The following is a 16,731-nucleotide window of genomic DNA, read 5'->3' on the forward strand; positions in this document are numbered from 1 at the left end:
TAGCATGAAAAGGGCAGTAGTAAATTGCCTTGTGGAACTCAGCATTTTTCCCAACAAAATCAACTAATCCCTGGGCTCCTAATGTACATACATTATAGACATTTTATATATTTTATATTTATATATTTATATATTATATACATTTTATATATGTGTTTTTTGAAGATATCTATACACTTCCATAAGCATGAATATTATATTTAAGGTACTTTCTACAAAAATTCTTACTTTCTATTTGCTTCATGTAATTTCCATCTCAGTAACGGTAATTGTTGAGAATATTAAGGCAATTTATGAGAACCTGTGGGCTCATAGATCTTATGTGCTTATCCTAGAGATGTATCTTCTATATATATACTATATCAAGTGGTTTCTATCATCCATCACTGTAAAATGTATCTATGGTAAAAAAAAAAGATACCAAATCTGATCTTTGTCAAAGCAGACACTGGCCAACCCTGTAGTGATGGAAGCTTCTAGATGGTTCATTACAGAGGGTAGATTGGAGGTGTGTAGTTTGTGAAAAAACTGACACTTCCTCCAGTTTCTCCCCTCCTGTGGGTTTTTCAACGTCCTCAGGAAAATAAATAGAAGCCTAATAAATTTATCCAATAGTTAGGTTTTCAGGAGAAGGTCAAATGTGGGTACTAGACTAGAAAGCAGTTCAGACTGTTTTGAGATAGCAACATGTTTTAGAATGTTAAATTGAACAACAGTTGACAATAATGAATTGTGCTTGGAGAAAGAATATTTCCATTTTGGGAAGAAGACTCAGAATGACTCTGCATTAGCAGCTAAGCTCAGGAGTGAAGTTGTGATTGCGCTCACTGGCTGTCCTCCAGCTCAGACCCTGAGAGGTCCTCCAGCTCAGGGTCTCTGCATGTACCCCAGCCACTATCCTTCATTCACTCTATCAGGACCAAACAAGAGCTAAACTGATATAAACCCCTGAAATGCACAGACAGTGGGGGGGCACTGGGTCCTCAGCACCAACTCCACAAACCTGCTCTTTCTGGGTTGCACTACTCAGTAATGCAGAAATAAATGACTGAGTTAGGTACTGAATCATCTTTAGGGTGTGTGGCAGCAGCTCTGGCCATAGAGAGCAGGTACAGGCCTTCCCAGGAATTCTCCCTGAGGAACGCTGCAAGAAGCTGTGAAAAAGCTCAGAGAAAGAATTAAACCAATTCTAATCTCCACTTGCTGCACCTGTTGCTAAGCAAATGTGGAATGTGTTATAGAAATTTGTTTACCAGTGGGTGGTAGTGTTTTAGTTAGTTGACCAATGAGGTCAGAGTTATATCAGACAAGCTAGAAGAAGTTAAGAGTTTCTTAAGAATATAGTAGGAATATAGTAGAGAAGAATAAAGCAATGGTTCAGCCTTCTGCATCACAGAGTCAGTGCTCATTACACATGGGTCAGGAGACCCCTGTGCTGACAAGGGTGCTCAGCTCTCTGCCTCCTTCAGAAGGTGCTTGGGGCAAGTCTGGCCATCTAACTCAGGCTTCTCAAACCTAACACTGGAAGTGGACAATGAAAATACTCCTCTCCTCTTCCATCTATGTCTGTGATTACAAATGAGACTCCTACATGACTGAGAAGTCCTTTCTCCATTAATTAACTAGATGAGTTGACCATGGTGAGTGGTTACACTGAATCTTTAAACCTCTTACAAATTATAAATAATATAAGCAATCTCTATGCTTGGCCATTATTTAAATACTCATGCAAAATCTAGGATTACTTGATGTTTTTCTCTCTTTCATGAAGGCTTATAATGACCTTAAAAGCATTAACTCAATATAAGGTCAAGGAATTATTTTAGCTGTGAAATCAGTTGCTTAATAATGTTTCCTCAGAGTCAAGAAATCATGCAGGCTGTAAGGCTCAAGTAATTATTTCATTTTTCTGCCTACATATTCACGTCTTTAACTACTACTCTGCACGAATAGAGAAATGAGTCAATGAGAGATTTTCAGTACTTGGGTTTACAGCGTCCAAAACATACAGAGAAGCATGTATCTGCAAAATTAAACAGCTATTTCTGTAACTACTTAAGAGATCAAATGCTGTTTTAATGTCATACATCAGTATATCAGCTCTTATACAGTACAAGCAGGATCTCACGCTGGTTTATCATTACTTATTAATGGCTTATCTTTGATTATATAGTAAGTCAATTAAACAAGCTTATAGGTTGCAGTAGGCAAAAGAGAATAAATTTGGGTTTAGCCATAATTTTTAATTGATAAAAAATTACTATGATTACAAAATTATTTTTTTCTGATAAAACATTAAATATTTCATTTAAAATATTAGATTTTGACATCACTGTGATGCTGTCTTTTTTAGTGTCAATTGAAATAGGGCAATGCATGGGTAAAGTGGTTTGAAAAACTGCAAAATTGACAGTGTGTTCCTGCCTCATAATAAACAATTGTTGAATGATGTTTATTAAAACTGGCTCTCAAGTGACAGTTAATAAATGCACAGTTCTATTATGCATGCTAAATTCAGCATTCTGAAAACTTAAAAGCAAATAGATCAAAACCAACAGAGATAAAAAAGTCACAAAGACAAAATACAGCAACACCAGAAAGTGACAGGGACTAATTCAGTCTTAAAAATTACTTATTATATGGTAACTTGTAACAACAATTTTATAGAACTGAAATAGAAGCAAATCAGAGTCTTTCTGATGTTTTAGATATGTGATTTCTCTAGTGCGTATAGTTTGATCATATAGCAAAGAAATTTACATTATGAAGTACCCTTCAAAAAAGCAAAAACCCAAGTTTCCCTCTGTTTCTGATTTCAAGTTATGAATAGTCATGAATAACAAATGAAGGACAAAAAAAAGGTGCAATAAAATTTAATTATTAATTTATGTTAATTAAAAACCTTCAATATTTCTTCAGTATTTGGAGAAATTAGGCTACAAGCAGTGTGTTACACATATACCCTGACCATATCTGCACAGAATTGCAAAAATGCTGGATTTAATGGGCTTTGTGTCCTTTACTACAATCATTCCATTGGCTCTTTGATGTTGCATGGGGTTGGTGTGATGATGGAAAGAGTTGCTTCAACCCTGTATTTTCACCTCTGTTTCTAAAAGGTGAAGGGCAAAACTTTAAATCAAGGAGCAGTTTATCTTTAATTAAGAAAAACATAATTAGGCATTATCACATAATTGCTATTACTGATGGAGAGACTCATATTTTCACAACTAGTGACCCATGTCGTATTATGTCTCTGCTGTTTACTGCATAATAAATCTGTATTTGTGTTTGGCAGCTAGCCAGAAAAATTAAAAGGTAATCACCATGCTTCTCTGCAGTCTGGTCATCAAAATCTCTGACTTCACAGATGAGTAATTAACAAAGTCAAGTTGTGGTATCCTAACAGAAAACCTTTAGGAATAACTATATTTTTCTCCTCTGTCAAGATATCAAATGACACTTGAAACAACCGTATACAAAAAGCTTTGCAAAACAGATGAGAAGAACTGTGCTATACACCTGGTGTTGAGTTAAAAAACAGTTTAATGTCTCAAGGCACCACCACGGTAGAATTTTATACCTGCAAGTAATCATCTAATACACTATTATACAGTTAAGGTAATGTATTAATAAATAGCTTGTGCAATTTTGGGAAGCAATCTATAAAGGAATGTTAGATATACAATAGGCACATACTATAATACAAATAAAACCCAAAATTCCTAGAAAAAGCATGCTGAGCACCTCTTGGTATAGGTTGAGTTTCTTATTCTAAACACTATGTAAATCTTAACTTACAAAAGGTAAAACTGAAATCTTAGAGTAACTGCTTATTTAAACAGATTTTCCTGGGTATTTTCCTCTATGTCACAGGATTATTCTTAGGGACAGAGGAGTCTGGTACTGGCTGTAAAGGGCTGTCTTGTTTGTTCAGTTGTGCGTTCAAGTTTTCAGAAGTTAGAAGAGAAGAATTAAAAACTATTTCACTTAAGTCTGATTTTATGGATACCAGGTGTGGTTCTTGAAAATTCAATGGTTCTTCTAACACCTGTGTATTTTCTCGTGTCATTCCCATATCTGATGGTGACTTTCTTTTCATTCTTGTGTACGATTTGTCTAAATTCTCCATGCCTTGGTCAGTTTTCTGAAATCGCCCAAAGAACCAGATGAAGAAACCAAACAAAGCAAAAGCCAGCAAACTTGGAATAAAAGCCAGGCATTTGACATCAAGGCTGGAGCCTGTGAACCTGCTGTGCAAGAACATGTCCCCTTCGGCATAGGTCCGGTTCGTCAATGGGTTTGTGTTATTGGATCTCCACTCCCAAGACAACTTAGTTCTGTTAAGGTCTTTCAAGCTCTCTGAGTCCTTCACTGTGTAGATCTTCTGTCCAGGACCGATATATTGACCATACTCATGAGGTTTGTAAAATATTTGGTTCTTCCACATATTCAGATCCAAGATTAAAACAAGGAAGATAATTCCATAGTTAAACCATTTGCCTGTTTGGAAAAAGAAAATCCTGTCATCTGATATATCCATTTTAGAAGCAGTACAAATGCCATTACACATAAAAGATACTCAGAAAACAAAAAGTTCATTTTTATTAATCTGTAAAGATTAATAAAATAAATAAATGTATAAATATAAAAAAATTAATAAATAAATTTCCACCACAATCAGATTTATGCTGAATATCCTTTAGTATTTCACAATTTGGTCTGGAACAAAACAATTTTGTAGCACAAGCACAGAAGTAGAACCATTCAATTGACATTACAGTTTGTAAGTGACCAGCTTATTAGATCACTAGGTGATGTGTTATAGAGCAACAAAGCTAGAAAAAGTAATTAATTCCACAGCTTTAAAAATATTCACATGGAAATTTTCCATAAAAATGACAAGGTGTGATTTATAGAATTACAGTGAGATTGTTGAAAAATAGCAAGGGCTGATTGTAGACTTCTGAGTCTAGCCTAGGTTTTTTTATAATCTGTGTCAATGAATATGCATAATGAATTATACTATTTTCACAGTCATAGCATGTCTTACATTTTAGTTAGACATATGTTAAGATCTCACCTGTGCAGTGATGACTGCTATCACCCAAGAACCTGGCAATTCTACATGTCAGCATTAAGTGAAAATAAATACATGGAGGAATGTTTCTGCTGGTGATGAATGATCATGGTCTTTGCTGGAATAATATCTAAGTATGCTTCAAGTGAAAAAGAAAATGTATCATAGGATCTATCAGATTATTTAGGCTAGTGACTTGCAGAGAATTAATGGATTCCAGTTCCTGAAAGTATGTGTTTTCAAACTGTCCAACCAGAATTCTTCAGGAGAGTAAGGAGACTAACTTCATGCATTCAGGAGTTATGTTTAATGGTTCTCTTCAGTTCAGATTAAACAGATTGAAAATAAACTAGAATATTTATTCTCTTGTTATTCTCTTATGTTGAACAGTCGTCACTGTTTGGAAACAAAGCTGAACTGAAAAGACCTTGCAGACAATCCTATAATTCCTGAATAACTCCTCTATCAAAGTCAAGTTGGATGGGCTTTGAACAAACCAGTGTAGAGGAGGGTATCCTGCTCACATCAAAAGCGCTGGAACCAAATATCCCTTAGGGTCCCTTCCAACTGAAACCATTCTATGATTTCTCCCTGTGATTTTGTCAATTTTATAATTGACATGTTAAAGAAAACTATCTTTTCATACTATTAACACTACATTTAATAATATTTTAGTTTCTTAAACCAACACCCAAGAGCTTAAAGTAATGCTAAAGCATGAAATAATCTAACAAACAATTCAGTGTAACTTGATGTTTCCTGTGGATGTTTGCCATGTATTTAATGTTTCTATTTTTCCCATCACATTTGTCTTTCAACAGAAAGACACAGGATTCACTGATCAATAGCTGTTGTCAAGCAGAATGTAATAGCTGACTTCTTGTTTTTACCTCAGCTGGGCAATTAGATGACTCTTTTTTACCTTACCACCATTTCTTAGGACACAGTGATAACAGCACTATTTTTCGTATTTTCACTATCTGAAAATGTTTTGAAAATGGTTTCAGAAGTTATTTGATGCTGAGTGTTTGATAGAAAGATACACTGTTCCTGTCTCATAGAAAGTATGAACTTGAAACTCCCTCACTCAGCTGCTAGTCAGAGCCAGGCAGGCAGAAACAAAGTCCTGAGCTCAGCTGCTGTGATTGTTGGGTCCATGTGGGCCATACAAACCACTCAGGTCCATCATCCCATTTAGTGAGGATGAGCTGTCACCTGCATATCTAAATGGCAGCTAGCTGACTGAGAACAGCTGTTGTTCTATAGCAGATTTTCTCAAAAATCCTTAAATTTCTTATTCTCAGCCAATTTTTTCACCTTCTGCTTCACTGTTATGCTTGATGAGCTCTATTAATTTTCCTTTACTTTTGAATACTGTTGTCACCAGAACCAAAGGCTGTGTATGAGTAACAGTCTCACTATAACCATATATGAACACAGGACAGGTATTCACTGCTGTGCTAGCTAGCACGACAGCCAAAGAAGCCAACCCAGCCATCCTTCTAGATCTGAGATGCTTTGGAGCACAAAGATGTCATTGTGCTCAAATGTGGTTATACAGAGATTTAATATATTGCCCAACCTTTAACATTATAACTTAAATGTTTGTAATGTATGTATATTAAATGATTGTCTATTGCAACTTAATTTTAGCATAACCATTTTCATAGAAATCTTTAAGTCATATACCAAGCTTATATAGGAAATAGGCTAAGTAAATGAAAAGTCAATCACAACCTTTGATCTTGCACATGAACGAACTCAAGTTTGTAAGTTTGCAAAGGATTATAATAAATGTATTATGAATGTACAGATACTAATTTTATTTTAAAAAATTTCAAGTTTCATTACAGATTAAGAGTGTCAAGGGAAACTGGATCCCCACACTACAAAGTCATTTAAGTTGTCTTTTACCCAGCTTCTGTAGGATTAGTATTACTGCTGCTTTAGGGTTGGCCCTACTTCAATGAAATTTGTGTGGCCAATACTGGCATATACCTGACCCCACTTAGCCCTTCTGGGATGGAAAGTGACAAAGACAAAATCTGAAATGGAAGGATGTAATAGGATCAACTCTCAAGACTGGAAGGCTAGTCAATCAAACAGAAAAGAATTTTATCCGGTCTTCAATAGTTAACAAGTTAACAATGAAGAAAGTCATGTGGGAAAATAGGTTGTGTCATTCAGCCATGCACTACCTGAAAAGTGACCTGGTTAAAAACTTTATAACTTTCACAGCACTGACATCTTACATGCTGCACATAATATTTGGCGAATTAAGAATCTGATTTGGTGTATTTGAAAACACGGTACAATACTGCAATTTGATGCAACAAAGATTCTCCAAAATAAAAATTGGACCCAAGAGTGTTAGTGTCCTTGTAAGGCTGTGATGTAAAATGTGTCATGATATTATAGGCACTGTAGACTACAACCAGTACTTGGGGATGAAAATTCACTCCCGTTTTCTGCCAAAGCATGTCTGTCAAAGAGGATTGTATCCTCCTGGCTAGAATACTCACCAGAAAGGAAACCTTGACTCTACAATAACCTCCACTTGTGGCAGCTTGGACCTGCATCATAAGACCATGCTCTGAGCATCAGCCTGTACAGAAGTCTGCTTAGAAACAGTCTCCCCCCACTGCTGAAGCTCAACAACTGTAGACTACACATGAATGCCAGGGGTCTTCTCATTTTGAAAGAAGTATGGATTTTTATTTTTCTTTTTTCCAGAAATTCACATATTTTCACCATCAAACAAGATTTTTGGGCAATCCTCCACACAATATTTGGAATATATCCCAATATTCCATAACAGCTGCTGATTCTGGAGCAGTTTTATTTTTGTATGCCCACTCTGGAACAGACCATTCATTTCCCAACAAAAGGATCTCATGTAGAAGCTAATCCTCAGGAACTTTACTGAGGTCAGGAGGTAATGTGAAAATTCTACTTAATAAGGCTAGACACAAGCAGCCTCATGCTGTGCAACCACAGCCAGAGGCTAGTGTAGGACATGTTTGCTTTAGACTTCTACCTCAACTGTAATTTGTGTCTAAAACCACTCAGACACTGCTGTAAAACATTTGAAATGTTCTTCCTATCTCCTGTCACATTGGTGCTATTAGCTAGATACATGCATACAGACAGACCACTCACAGCTGATCTAAGATATTAATCCTCTGAGGTTTTTTCATGTCTGTGTGCATGGAAAGCTTTGGTTTTACCTCTAACCTTTCTATTTATGGCCACAGACTCCCTCAGGCTACCCTGTGTAAGCCTGGGCTGAATCTAGAGAGGCTGTTGGTTTAACTCCACCAGCCAGCCATGCTGGTCACTGCCCAGCTACGAAGGAGATGATTCCTCCTTTGGGTGGAAGGGTACTTGGGTCAGAGAGCCCTCAGAAACATGTTACAAACACCCAGAGAAATCTCCCATCTCTTCTGACACCTAAATTGTAACATTTTCAGTTTGAAAATTACCTGCATACTTGACAGTAGATGCTCTTGGATTTTCAATGCTGCCATTAAAGGGTACAAGGCAGGCCTCCTACCCAGTGTCTTTTAATCACAAAAAAAGCTGAACAAAATTCATTTTAAGTTTTACAAATTTCCCTGGGTATTACAGAAACTAGGATAGACTATGTATTTTCATAAACATCAGCCTAAAAAGGAAAACACACTTTGCAATGAACCATCTGTCAAGGGAAATCCAGATGAGCTAAGCAGATGCAGGAATTCAAGTTTTTTTAAATGTTCACCAAAAAAAGTGGCTATCAAAACAGAATGAAAATATTTAATACTCAGTAAGGAGTATTGCAAGGAGTTCCTAGCTGCAAAGAAATGAGAGTAAAATGAGGTACTCACTTACCAGCAAAAATAAGATAGCTTTTCACAATAAATTCAAAATTACACTGAAGAGTCAGAAGATGTTAATTCACTATTACTGCCAACAACATTAAGAAATCATAAGTCAGGACTAAGGAAGTATGTTATTAGTTTAAGGTATCATGGGTTAAAATAATATACCGTGTATAGCTGTATTTTTCTGCCCTTCTAGAAACTGAATTATGCAGAAGCAAATTTTAATTTTTTTTTCTCTGCAATCATGGTCTTTATTTTATGAAAGCTGAAATTCTCATTTACTCACTGTATTCAGGAGATAAGTTTTTAAGACAAAATAATAAAAAAGGAAAAGAAAAAGAATAATAAAAAAGAGAAAGAGAAAGAAAAAGAAAAAGAAAAAGAGCAAGAGAAAGAAAAAGAGCAAGAAAAAGAGAAAGAGAAAGAAAAGAAAAAGAAAAAGAAAAAGAAAAAGAAAAAGAAAAAGAAAAAGAAAAAGAAAAAGAAAAAGAAAAAGAAAAAGAAAAAGAAAAAGAAAAAGAAAAAGAAAAAACAGTGTAACTGCCTTAAGACTTGTGACAAAGTCAGGAGAGCAGGCAACACATAGCATGCAACTGAAATTATTCATCTATACACAACTTGCTCAAAGCCATCAAGGACAAACCAGCCATCAAGGACAAACCAACAGAATGGTGGCTTGAAATCCTTGGCTCCTCAGAATGCTGCTTTCCTTAGAGATGCTCCTTTGTGGGACCATTGCTTATTTGAAAAAACAATACTGAATAGGATTGCTTTTATTTATATCAATTAACAGTGACTAAACCAGACTGTGTAAGAACTAATAAAGAATAAACTTTGCCAGGAAAAGGATGGCAAATGTTATTTCAGCCATGCTGTCTTTCTCCTTGCTATTTGGGAGAAAATGGTTTTCAGTTTCTGAAAATTAGAGCACAAGTCATAGATTTACAGCCTGGATTTATCTATGTAGCTAGTACTAAAATAAATATTTTTCAGGCCTCAGTGTTCATGTCCTGCTTGTTACTTAAACGTCCTATGGTTAAATTTAAATTCTGGATTCTGTGTATTAAACAGGGCTTAAATAAAGCTGGCTCCCTGTTGTTACCATTGTTCTACCCCCATGTAGAATGATGTAGTTGCATTCATGTCTATCATTTTAGATTGAATTATATTAATCTTGAATATATATATATATATATATATATATATATAATTAGGGGTTTTTTTTCATTTCAAATATTCTACACCTTGATTTGAGTAGAATATTCAAGTATCTGCACATCCAGAGAGTCACTAGAGCTTGCAAATTATCCAACATGCCCTAACCTAAGACAAGAACTGATGGCAAGAACAGATGGTTCAAGCAAAACTTACCCAAAGGGAGGTTTCTTGTGCCATGTGTTATGGCTGTTTATTAGATCTCCTAAAGGGTGGACTAGCTCTGAGATAAAACAGGCTCTCAGTAGACAGGATACGTGATGTGCAGTCAAATGGATTGATTTGTCTAGTGAATCTAATAAATGGATCTTGTTAATGCTGAGCAGGGAAAAATTTTCCTCAGCCCTCATTCATTATCTCATCCTCATTAAAAGAATGTCTTCTCACTAGAAAATCAGAAAGGATTCCAGTCCTCTCTGCAGAAGACTACAATGCATAAATATTGGTTTTATTTGGTTGGCCTGTTTTCAAACAGCAGCATTGCTACTGATTGCATTTCTGATCACTAATTTATGTTCTTTGCTCTTGTTTATTCTTTGATTATACCTGATTATCATCTACGTCTCTGTCTCTTCTGCAATGCAAAACTGTTCTTTGCTCTTCAATTCCTCTTCTATCACCCATTAATTATATGCCAAGTTTCTGTATCTGGAGACACAGCCCAACCTACCAAGCCTCAGCCATTTTTCCTACTCCTCTGTGCATCCATTCCACTACTTTTCCTGATACAATGGAATAACAGTATGGCATCTGGGACCCTTGTGGGACTGAGCCGCTCCAAATTAATTCCCTACCTTGAGAAAAAGGAAAAAAAATCATTTTTGCTATCCCTGAATTTCATACCTGTAATTCACATAAAATATCTGATGCTTAAACTAATTTTTTTTCCTCTGCTCCTTTCTCTTTCTGCTCACTTGGGAGAGAAAAATGTGTTCATCATGTACACATAACATCATCTCCTCTCACCCTACACCTTCCAGTCACTGACTGGTCATAATTTATTTTATCCTGTTCCATAAACCACTAATGGCTGAATGGTCTCTCTCAGATATGTACCAGCTCTTCTTTTTCCTTGTTAGCTGGCTGTTCTCTGTCAGCATTCCAGCAGGGCACCTACCTTCAATTTTGAAAACTTTCTATCCCTCCATCTGTAATTCCTGCTGGCTCATTTGCCTTCCCTCAGTCAATAGCCAACAGGTACCTTCTGCACTATTTTTATCTTCTTTTCTGTTTTTTAATCTCATTTCTGCATTCTCTGCTGAAAACACTTCTTTCTGAGGCCTCATTCAGTCTGCCTCAGCTCAGTGCTGGTGTCATTCTTTCCTTGACACATTTTCTTCCCTCTGCTTCAGCTGTCTGCTGAGCTTGTGACTCACCTGCTAACTCTTGGCCTTATCTTTGTATCATCTCTGAATGCTCCTTTTGTCCCTGGTCTGCAGGGGTTTCTTTTGGCTTGTCCTTGGTTGCCCTCATCAATTTTATTTCTGTGTGGCGTCATGTGCTGTGACTTTTTATATTAGCAGTTAAAGACCCCTGCCAGTTCACACCTGCATTCTTCTGTTATCCATTATTATCCATCTCTTCTCAATGTAGAGAGAGGAGCTATACTCCTTTTGTATAGCTTGAAGGTAATACCAAAATATTTATCCCTATTTAACCTTCTTCTCTTTTTCATTCCCTACTGTTATTAAAATACTGATTCACAGTATGCAAGGATCAGGTACTTTTTATCTATATGTATCATCCATTTCAATAACTGCAATTCTATTTTATTTGAGGTTATTTAACTGTCTGCTTCTTGTTAGATGACTGATGGAAGTAGGGTTATGAGTGGCCTTTGCCAGATGAGAATGACCGAAGTTATAAAAAGATATTAGCATAAATCATAGCAAAGGCATCTGAAAGCATAAGAGATTTGGAGATGAAATAAGCTGCTAATTTCCCTGAGAGACCAATTTTAGATAAAAGATGTCTGAAGTTACATTATGTATTACTTAATGTCACAAGAAGTTGCTGAAATCTGTGAGAAATAGCAGGCCGCTCTGATTTGTAAGATACAGGTTCCTCATTTCCTTGAAATGGTTATATATGGAGAATATGGATATGGACAGATAAAGAGGCAGAAAAAGTCTGGGACAAACACAAAAAAATACACATTTAAGACCATGGTAGCATACATTTGTTACATAGAAGCAGCTCACTGTGTGACTGAGTCACAATCTGTAAGATTACCTACCTGTTATGTGTATGTGATATTCCTCTTTCAGCATTTTTTGGAAATAAGGTACTTTGAATTGCATGTGTGCTGAAGGCAAGCCTGGAAGATTCACTTCAACATCACCCATAAAATGTGGAAACTCCCAGTCCTGTTAAAAAAGAAAAATAAGAGCCTAAAAGTAAGATTTCACAGTATATTTTTGCCTTTAAAATGGCTCAAATTAATAAAACAGAAATGTTCTATATTTAAGCCTCCATTATTGGATTTTCTTACTTTAAATTTGACTGAACTACTTAAAATAGAATACCTTATTTATATTAGATATTACAATATAATTTTTACCTCAACTCCATGTAATTGTATAAAATGTGTATACAAAGTTCATCTCAGAATGACGGTACTGAATCCAACTTACCAGCTGATAGTACAAAACAGAATAAGAATAAGAATACTTATTTAAAACCTGGCAACACTGTGAATACTTATATAAAAACCTTGCTATGCTACTTACTCTTAGTAATTTGTAATTTGGCAAACAGTTTACAGGTATGAGATTGGCAAAGGTGGCCTAAGCCTTTCAAACACCACGTATATCTGCATTCTACTTGTTCAACTTGCAGGGTGTTTTCTGTATTTTGCCTTCATACATTTAAATAAACAATCACTGCGAGTGCAGGCCCTTCAGCATAATCTGCCTGAATCAACCCAAGCACAGTTTTCTCCACTGCTATATTTCAGCTGACAAGGTAATGCTGGAAATGTGGAAGCTCTTACCTAGCATTATGCAAATTTTTGTAGTGTGTGGTACCCCAGCTGAGGAAGGGCTGCATTTAAAGGAATTTTTCACTTGGTTATCTGTACCCACCATCAGTCACTAGAAAATGGGTATGACAGCATGGCTCATTAGAGCCCAAACTGAAAGCAATAGTGCTAGAATCAGGATGATTACTGCCAGTGTCTTTACTCTGTGCACTGCAGATTGTTGATGATCTCCTGTTACAAACACACTGCCCCTCTTCCCATGCACGCTCCTGGATTTGTATCGAACAAGCTGGTGCCACAAGCACCTGAATTACTAAAAATAAAATTAAGGAATCCAAAATGTGAAGAACTCTATGAACGACTTCTGATTCTTTCACATGAAAACCATTCCAGCATAGCTGTTTTTCTGTGACAACCAATTCCATTATTCAATTTTCAGTTTTGTAAGGATAGGAAGTTTTCTTACAGAGTAATAAAAAAAATATTCAAAACTAAGAATCATCTACTAAACTGGGAGGAGCTGTTGACTCCCTCAAAGGCAGAGAGGTCCTGCAGAGAGATTTTGGCAAATCAGAGGGCTGGGCAACCACCAACTGTATAAAGTTTAACCAAGACAAGTGCCAAATTCTGCACCTGGGATAGGGCAACCCTGTCTGTTCCCAACACACAGGGAAGTGCAATACTGGAAAGCAGTGCTGGAGGAAGGGACCTGGGGGTCCTGATCAATGGCAAGTTGAATTTGAGTCAGCAGTGCCCTGGCAGCCAGGAGGCCCAACCCTGTCCAGGGTGCATCAGGCCCAGCCTCACCAGCCAGGCCGGGGATGGGATTGTCCTGCTCTGCTCTGCTCCTCACCTTGAGTGCTGGGGGCAGGTTTGGAGGCCATATTATGGGACAGATATAAAGCTATTACAAAGTGTCCAAAGGAGGACAACAAAGATGGTAAAGGACCTTGAGGGGAAGCCCTGTGAGGAGTGACTGTGGTCATTTGGTCTGTTCAGCCTGGAGGAGACTGAAGAGAGACCTCATTGCAGTTACAGCTTCCTCATGAAGGGAAGAGGCGGGGCAGGCACTGATCTCTGCTCTGTGGTAACCAGTGACAGAACCCAAGGGTATGACCTGAAACTCTGTCATGGGAGATTCATGTTATACACCTCAAAAGGTTTCTCCCCAAAGAGTGGTTAAGTACTGGAACAGGCTCCCCAGGGAAATGGTCACAGCACCAGCCTGACAGAGTTGAAGAATGTTAGGACAATGCTCTCAGGCACATGGTGTGATTCTTGGGGTTGTCCAGTGCAGAGCCAGAAGCAGTCCTTCTGGGTCCCTTTCAACTGAGGATATTCTATTCTATATATGGCCTCTGAAAGATTAATCACTATATATAACTTAACTTCCAAGACTTACTAAGATCTCCAACATTTTCTACAATGAAAGGGAAATGGAAGAGTTTTATGATCTGGAAAACACACGGCCTGATCACTAACAGCTGATCTGTGCTAACTATTTGTTATACTGAGTTAAGTGGATTAACAGAAGTGCAGGCAAGGAGAAAATCTGACACCCTTTACCTAGTTCTTAATGTTCACAGAAATGCAGAAAGTGCCGGTTTACAGATGTAGAAGATAAGAAAATAAGGATGCTCTAATTTTGCCTCATCATTAATGCAACACATGCACTCCTGGTAATACCTGCCCAGCTGCAGTCCCTTACCCTGCGTCTGTAGACATCCTCTTGCAGGGGGTAGGCATTCAAAAAATTTTCAGAGATAAAAATGTTATGCGTGCACACTTTCAGTTCACTGCTTCTAATATATATCTCAGGACTGGTGTCTCTTTTCAACTCATACATACTCTCACCCAGGAATAAATAGGAAGAAATAAATTACATATTCCTGAAAGTAAATGAATGGAGAACTGTGAACTCTGCGTTAGTTATAAGTAAACACGGGTCTATAAATATGGCCTCCTGTTCCTGCCTTGCCCCAAGGCTCCTACTGTGCCTTTTGCTGATTTACAGATAAAATTCCACCATGTAGAATTTTGCAATGGTCTGTGTCTCTGCATCTGAGTGTTTCATTAAAAAGAGTTTTTTCTCATCTGGATCTGAGTGATAACATTTTCTACATATATGCCCCATACTGTGTGAAGCACGCCTGAATTGTATCGTGGCCCTTATTACACTGAAGCACTGTAAATGTGGTGTGGCCATAACTGCAGAGATGGGCACAGGCTGGTGCTGCAGACCTCACAGCTATAAACAACTCACTGGTGTTCACCTAAAGAAATGCAGATCTGGGCTGGGCAAAACTACTTTTAGGGGTAACAAGGAGAACAAAGTATCTCACATAAGACGCTATCTGTAAAACCTATCTGTAATGTGAAGCTTCAGATCAAGGAGGAAACAGCAACATGTTATCAAACATAAAACCAGCCCCAAGCAACTTCTAGCACAAGAAAAAAGAAACCATCATGATGAAGATCATATCCTTCCCAACCAAGGAGTCCAGATGCCAATGACTTGCATAATGCTCCCACTGAGCCCCATCAGGCTGAAACTGCCCGTTTCAAGAACCACAGGAACAGAGGGAGAATGGATGAAATATAAGGAAAAGCAATAGAAACTAAGAAGTGTGTGCATAAGACTTTAGACATTGTTATTATTATTATTATTATTATTAATCACTACTACTATTACTACTACTACTACTACTGAAACTTCTTTCTGCACAGAAGTATTCTTTTCTGTAATGATTAGATCTCAACTAATAATCAGTGGATTACACTGTTTAAAAATAACACTTATAATAAAATCTTGGCTTTATATGTAAAACCTTCCTCCCCCATAAATAAAATTTTGAATGTAACACCTTTATCAGAACATTTATGCAGTCTGTTTTTTAAGAACAGTCCCATGAAATTACAGAAATAAAATATTTTTTAAAGCCACCAACAAATAATAAAATGTATTTGAAAGCAATTTTACGACAAGGAAACTAAAATAATGAGTTAAACCTACTGACTTCTATGGAAGTAACTACAGATGCAGCAGTTAGGAAAATGAAGCTTTAAGTTAGGGATTAAATAGCCTTTGGATCTTCATTTGACTCACAGCTTTGCCAAGTGTGAGTGTCAACTGTCTACTGAAATTATCACTTGCAGATACATAGCTGTAGTATTATTACTGTGACAAAGAAAAGTAGATTATTATTACATTTTCAGGCTAATGTCAATATCAGGCGATCACATCCAAGCCCAACAAAGTGGCCATTTTACTATCTAGATTCTAAGAAAATGTTGTCCAAAATCTTTTGAATGTGTTTGGTTTTTCCCTTACTGACAGCCAAAAGACAAATTAATTTCAGCAATATCCAGAAAAACATTTTCCTAAGAAATACAAGATGCCTTGTAGATATATTCCACCTCACTTACAACAGCTTCACGAAAACACCAAATGTTCAAGCCCATAAATAAAAACACTTCCCACTCTGGAACATAGCTCAGGCCTGCATCACCTTTCCCTACACACTGTTTTCTCTCTATGGCCTCTGGTATCAGTCTGTGCACACCACTGGAATATGAGTGCCCTGTGTTATGTT

The 16,731-nt window shown here is 37.0% G+C and overlaps 1 protein-coding gene across 1 annotated transcript in view; it reads right to left on the minus strand.

Moving 5' to 3' along the window:
- Positions 1–3,528: 3,528 nt before the first annotated feature.
- TMEM117 (transmembrane protein 117) overlaps positions 3,529–16,731 on the minus strand; it is a 176,109-nt gene continuing 162,906 nt past the window's right edge. Inside the window, exons 7-8 of the mRNA XM_058022668.1 lie at positions 12,395–12,524; positions 3,529–4,503 (exon numbers count right to left, since the gene is read on the minus strand). Of these exons, the coding sequence (XP_057878651.1) occupies positions 3,866–4,503; positions 12,395–12,524 (768 nt within the window). The 3' untranslated portion in view covers positions 3,529–3,865. The remainder of the gene's footprint in view (positions 4,504–12,394; positions 12,525–16,731) is intronic.

The sequence above is a fragment of the Melospiza georgiana genome, chromosome 4, assembly GCF_028018845.1.
Source record: "Melospiza georgiana isolate bMelGeo1 chromosome 4, bMelGeo1.pri, whole genome shotgun sequence".
NCBI classification, from domain to species: domain Eukaryota; kingdom Metazoa; phylum Chordata; class Aves; order Passeriformes; family Passerellidae; genus Melospiza; species Melospiza georgiana.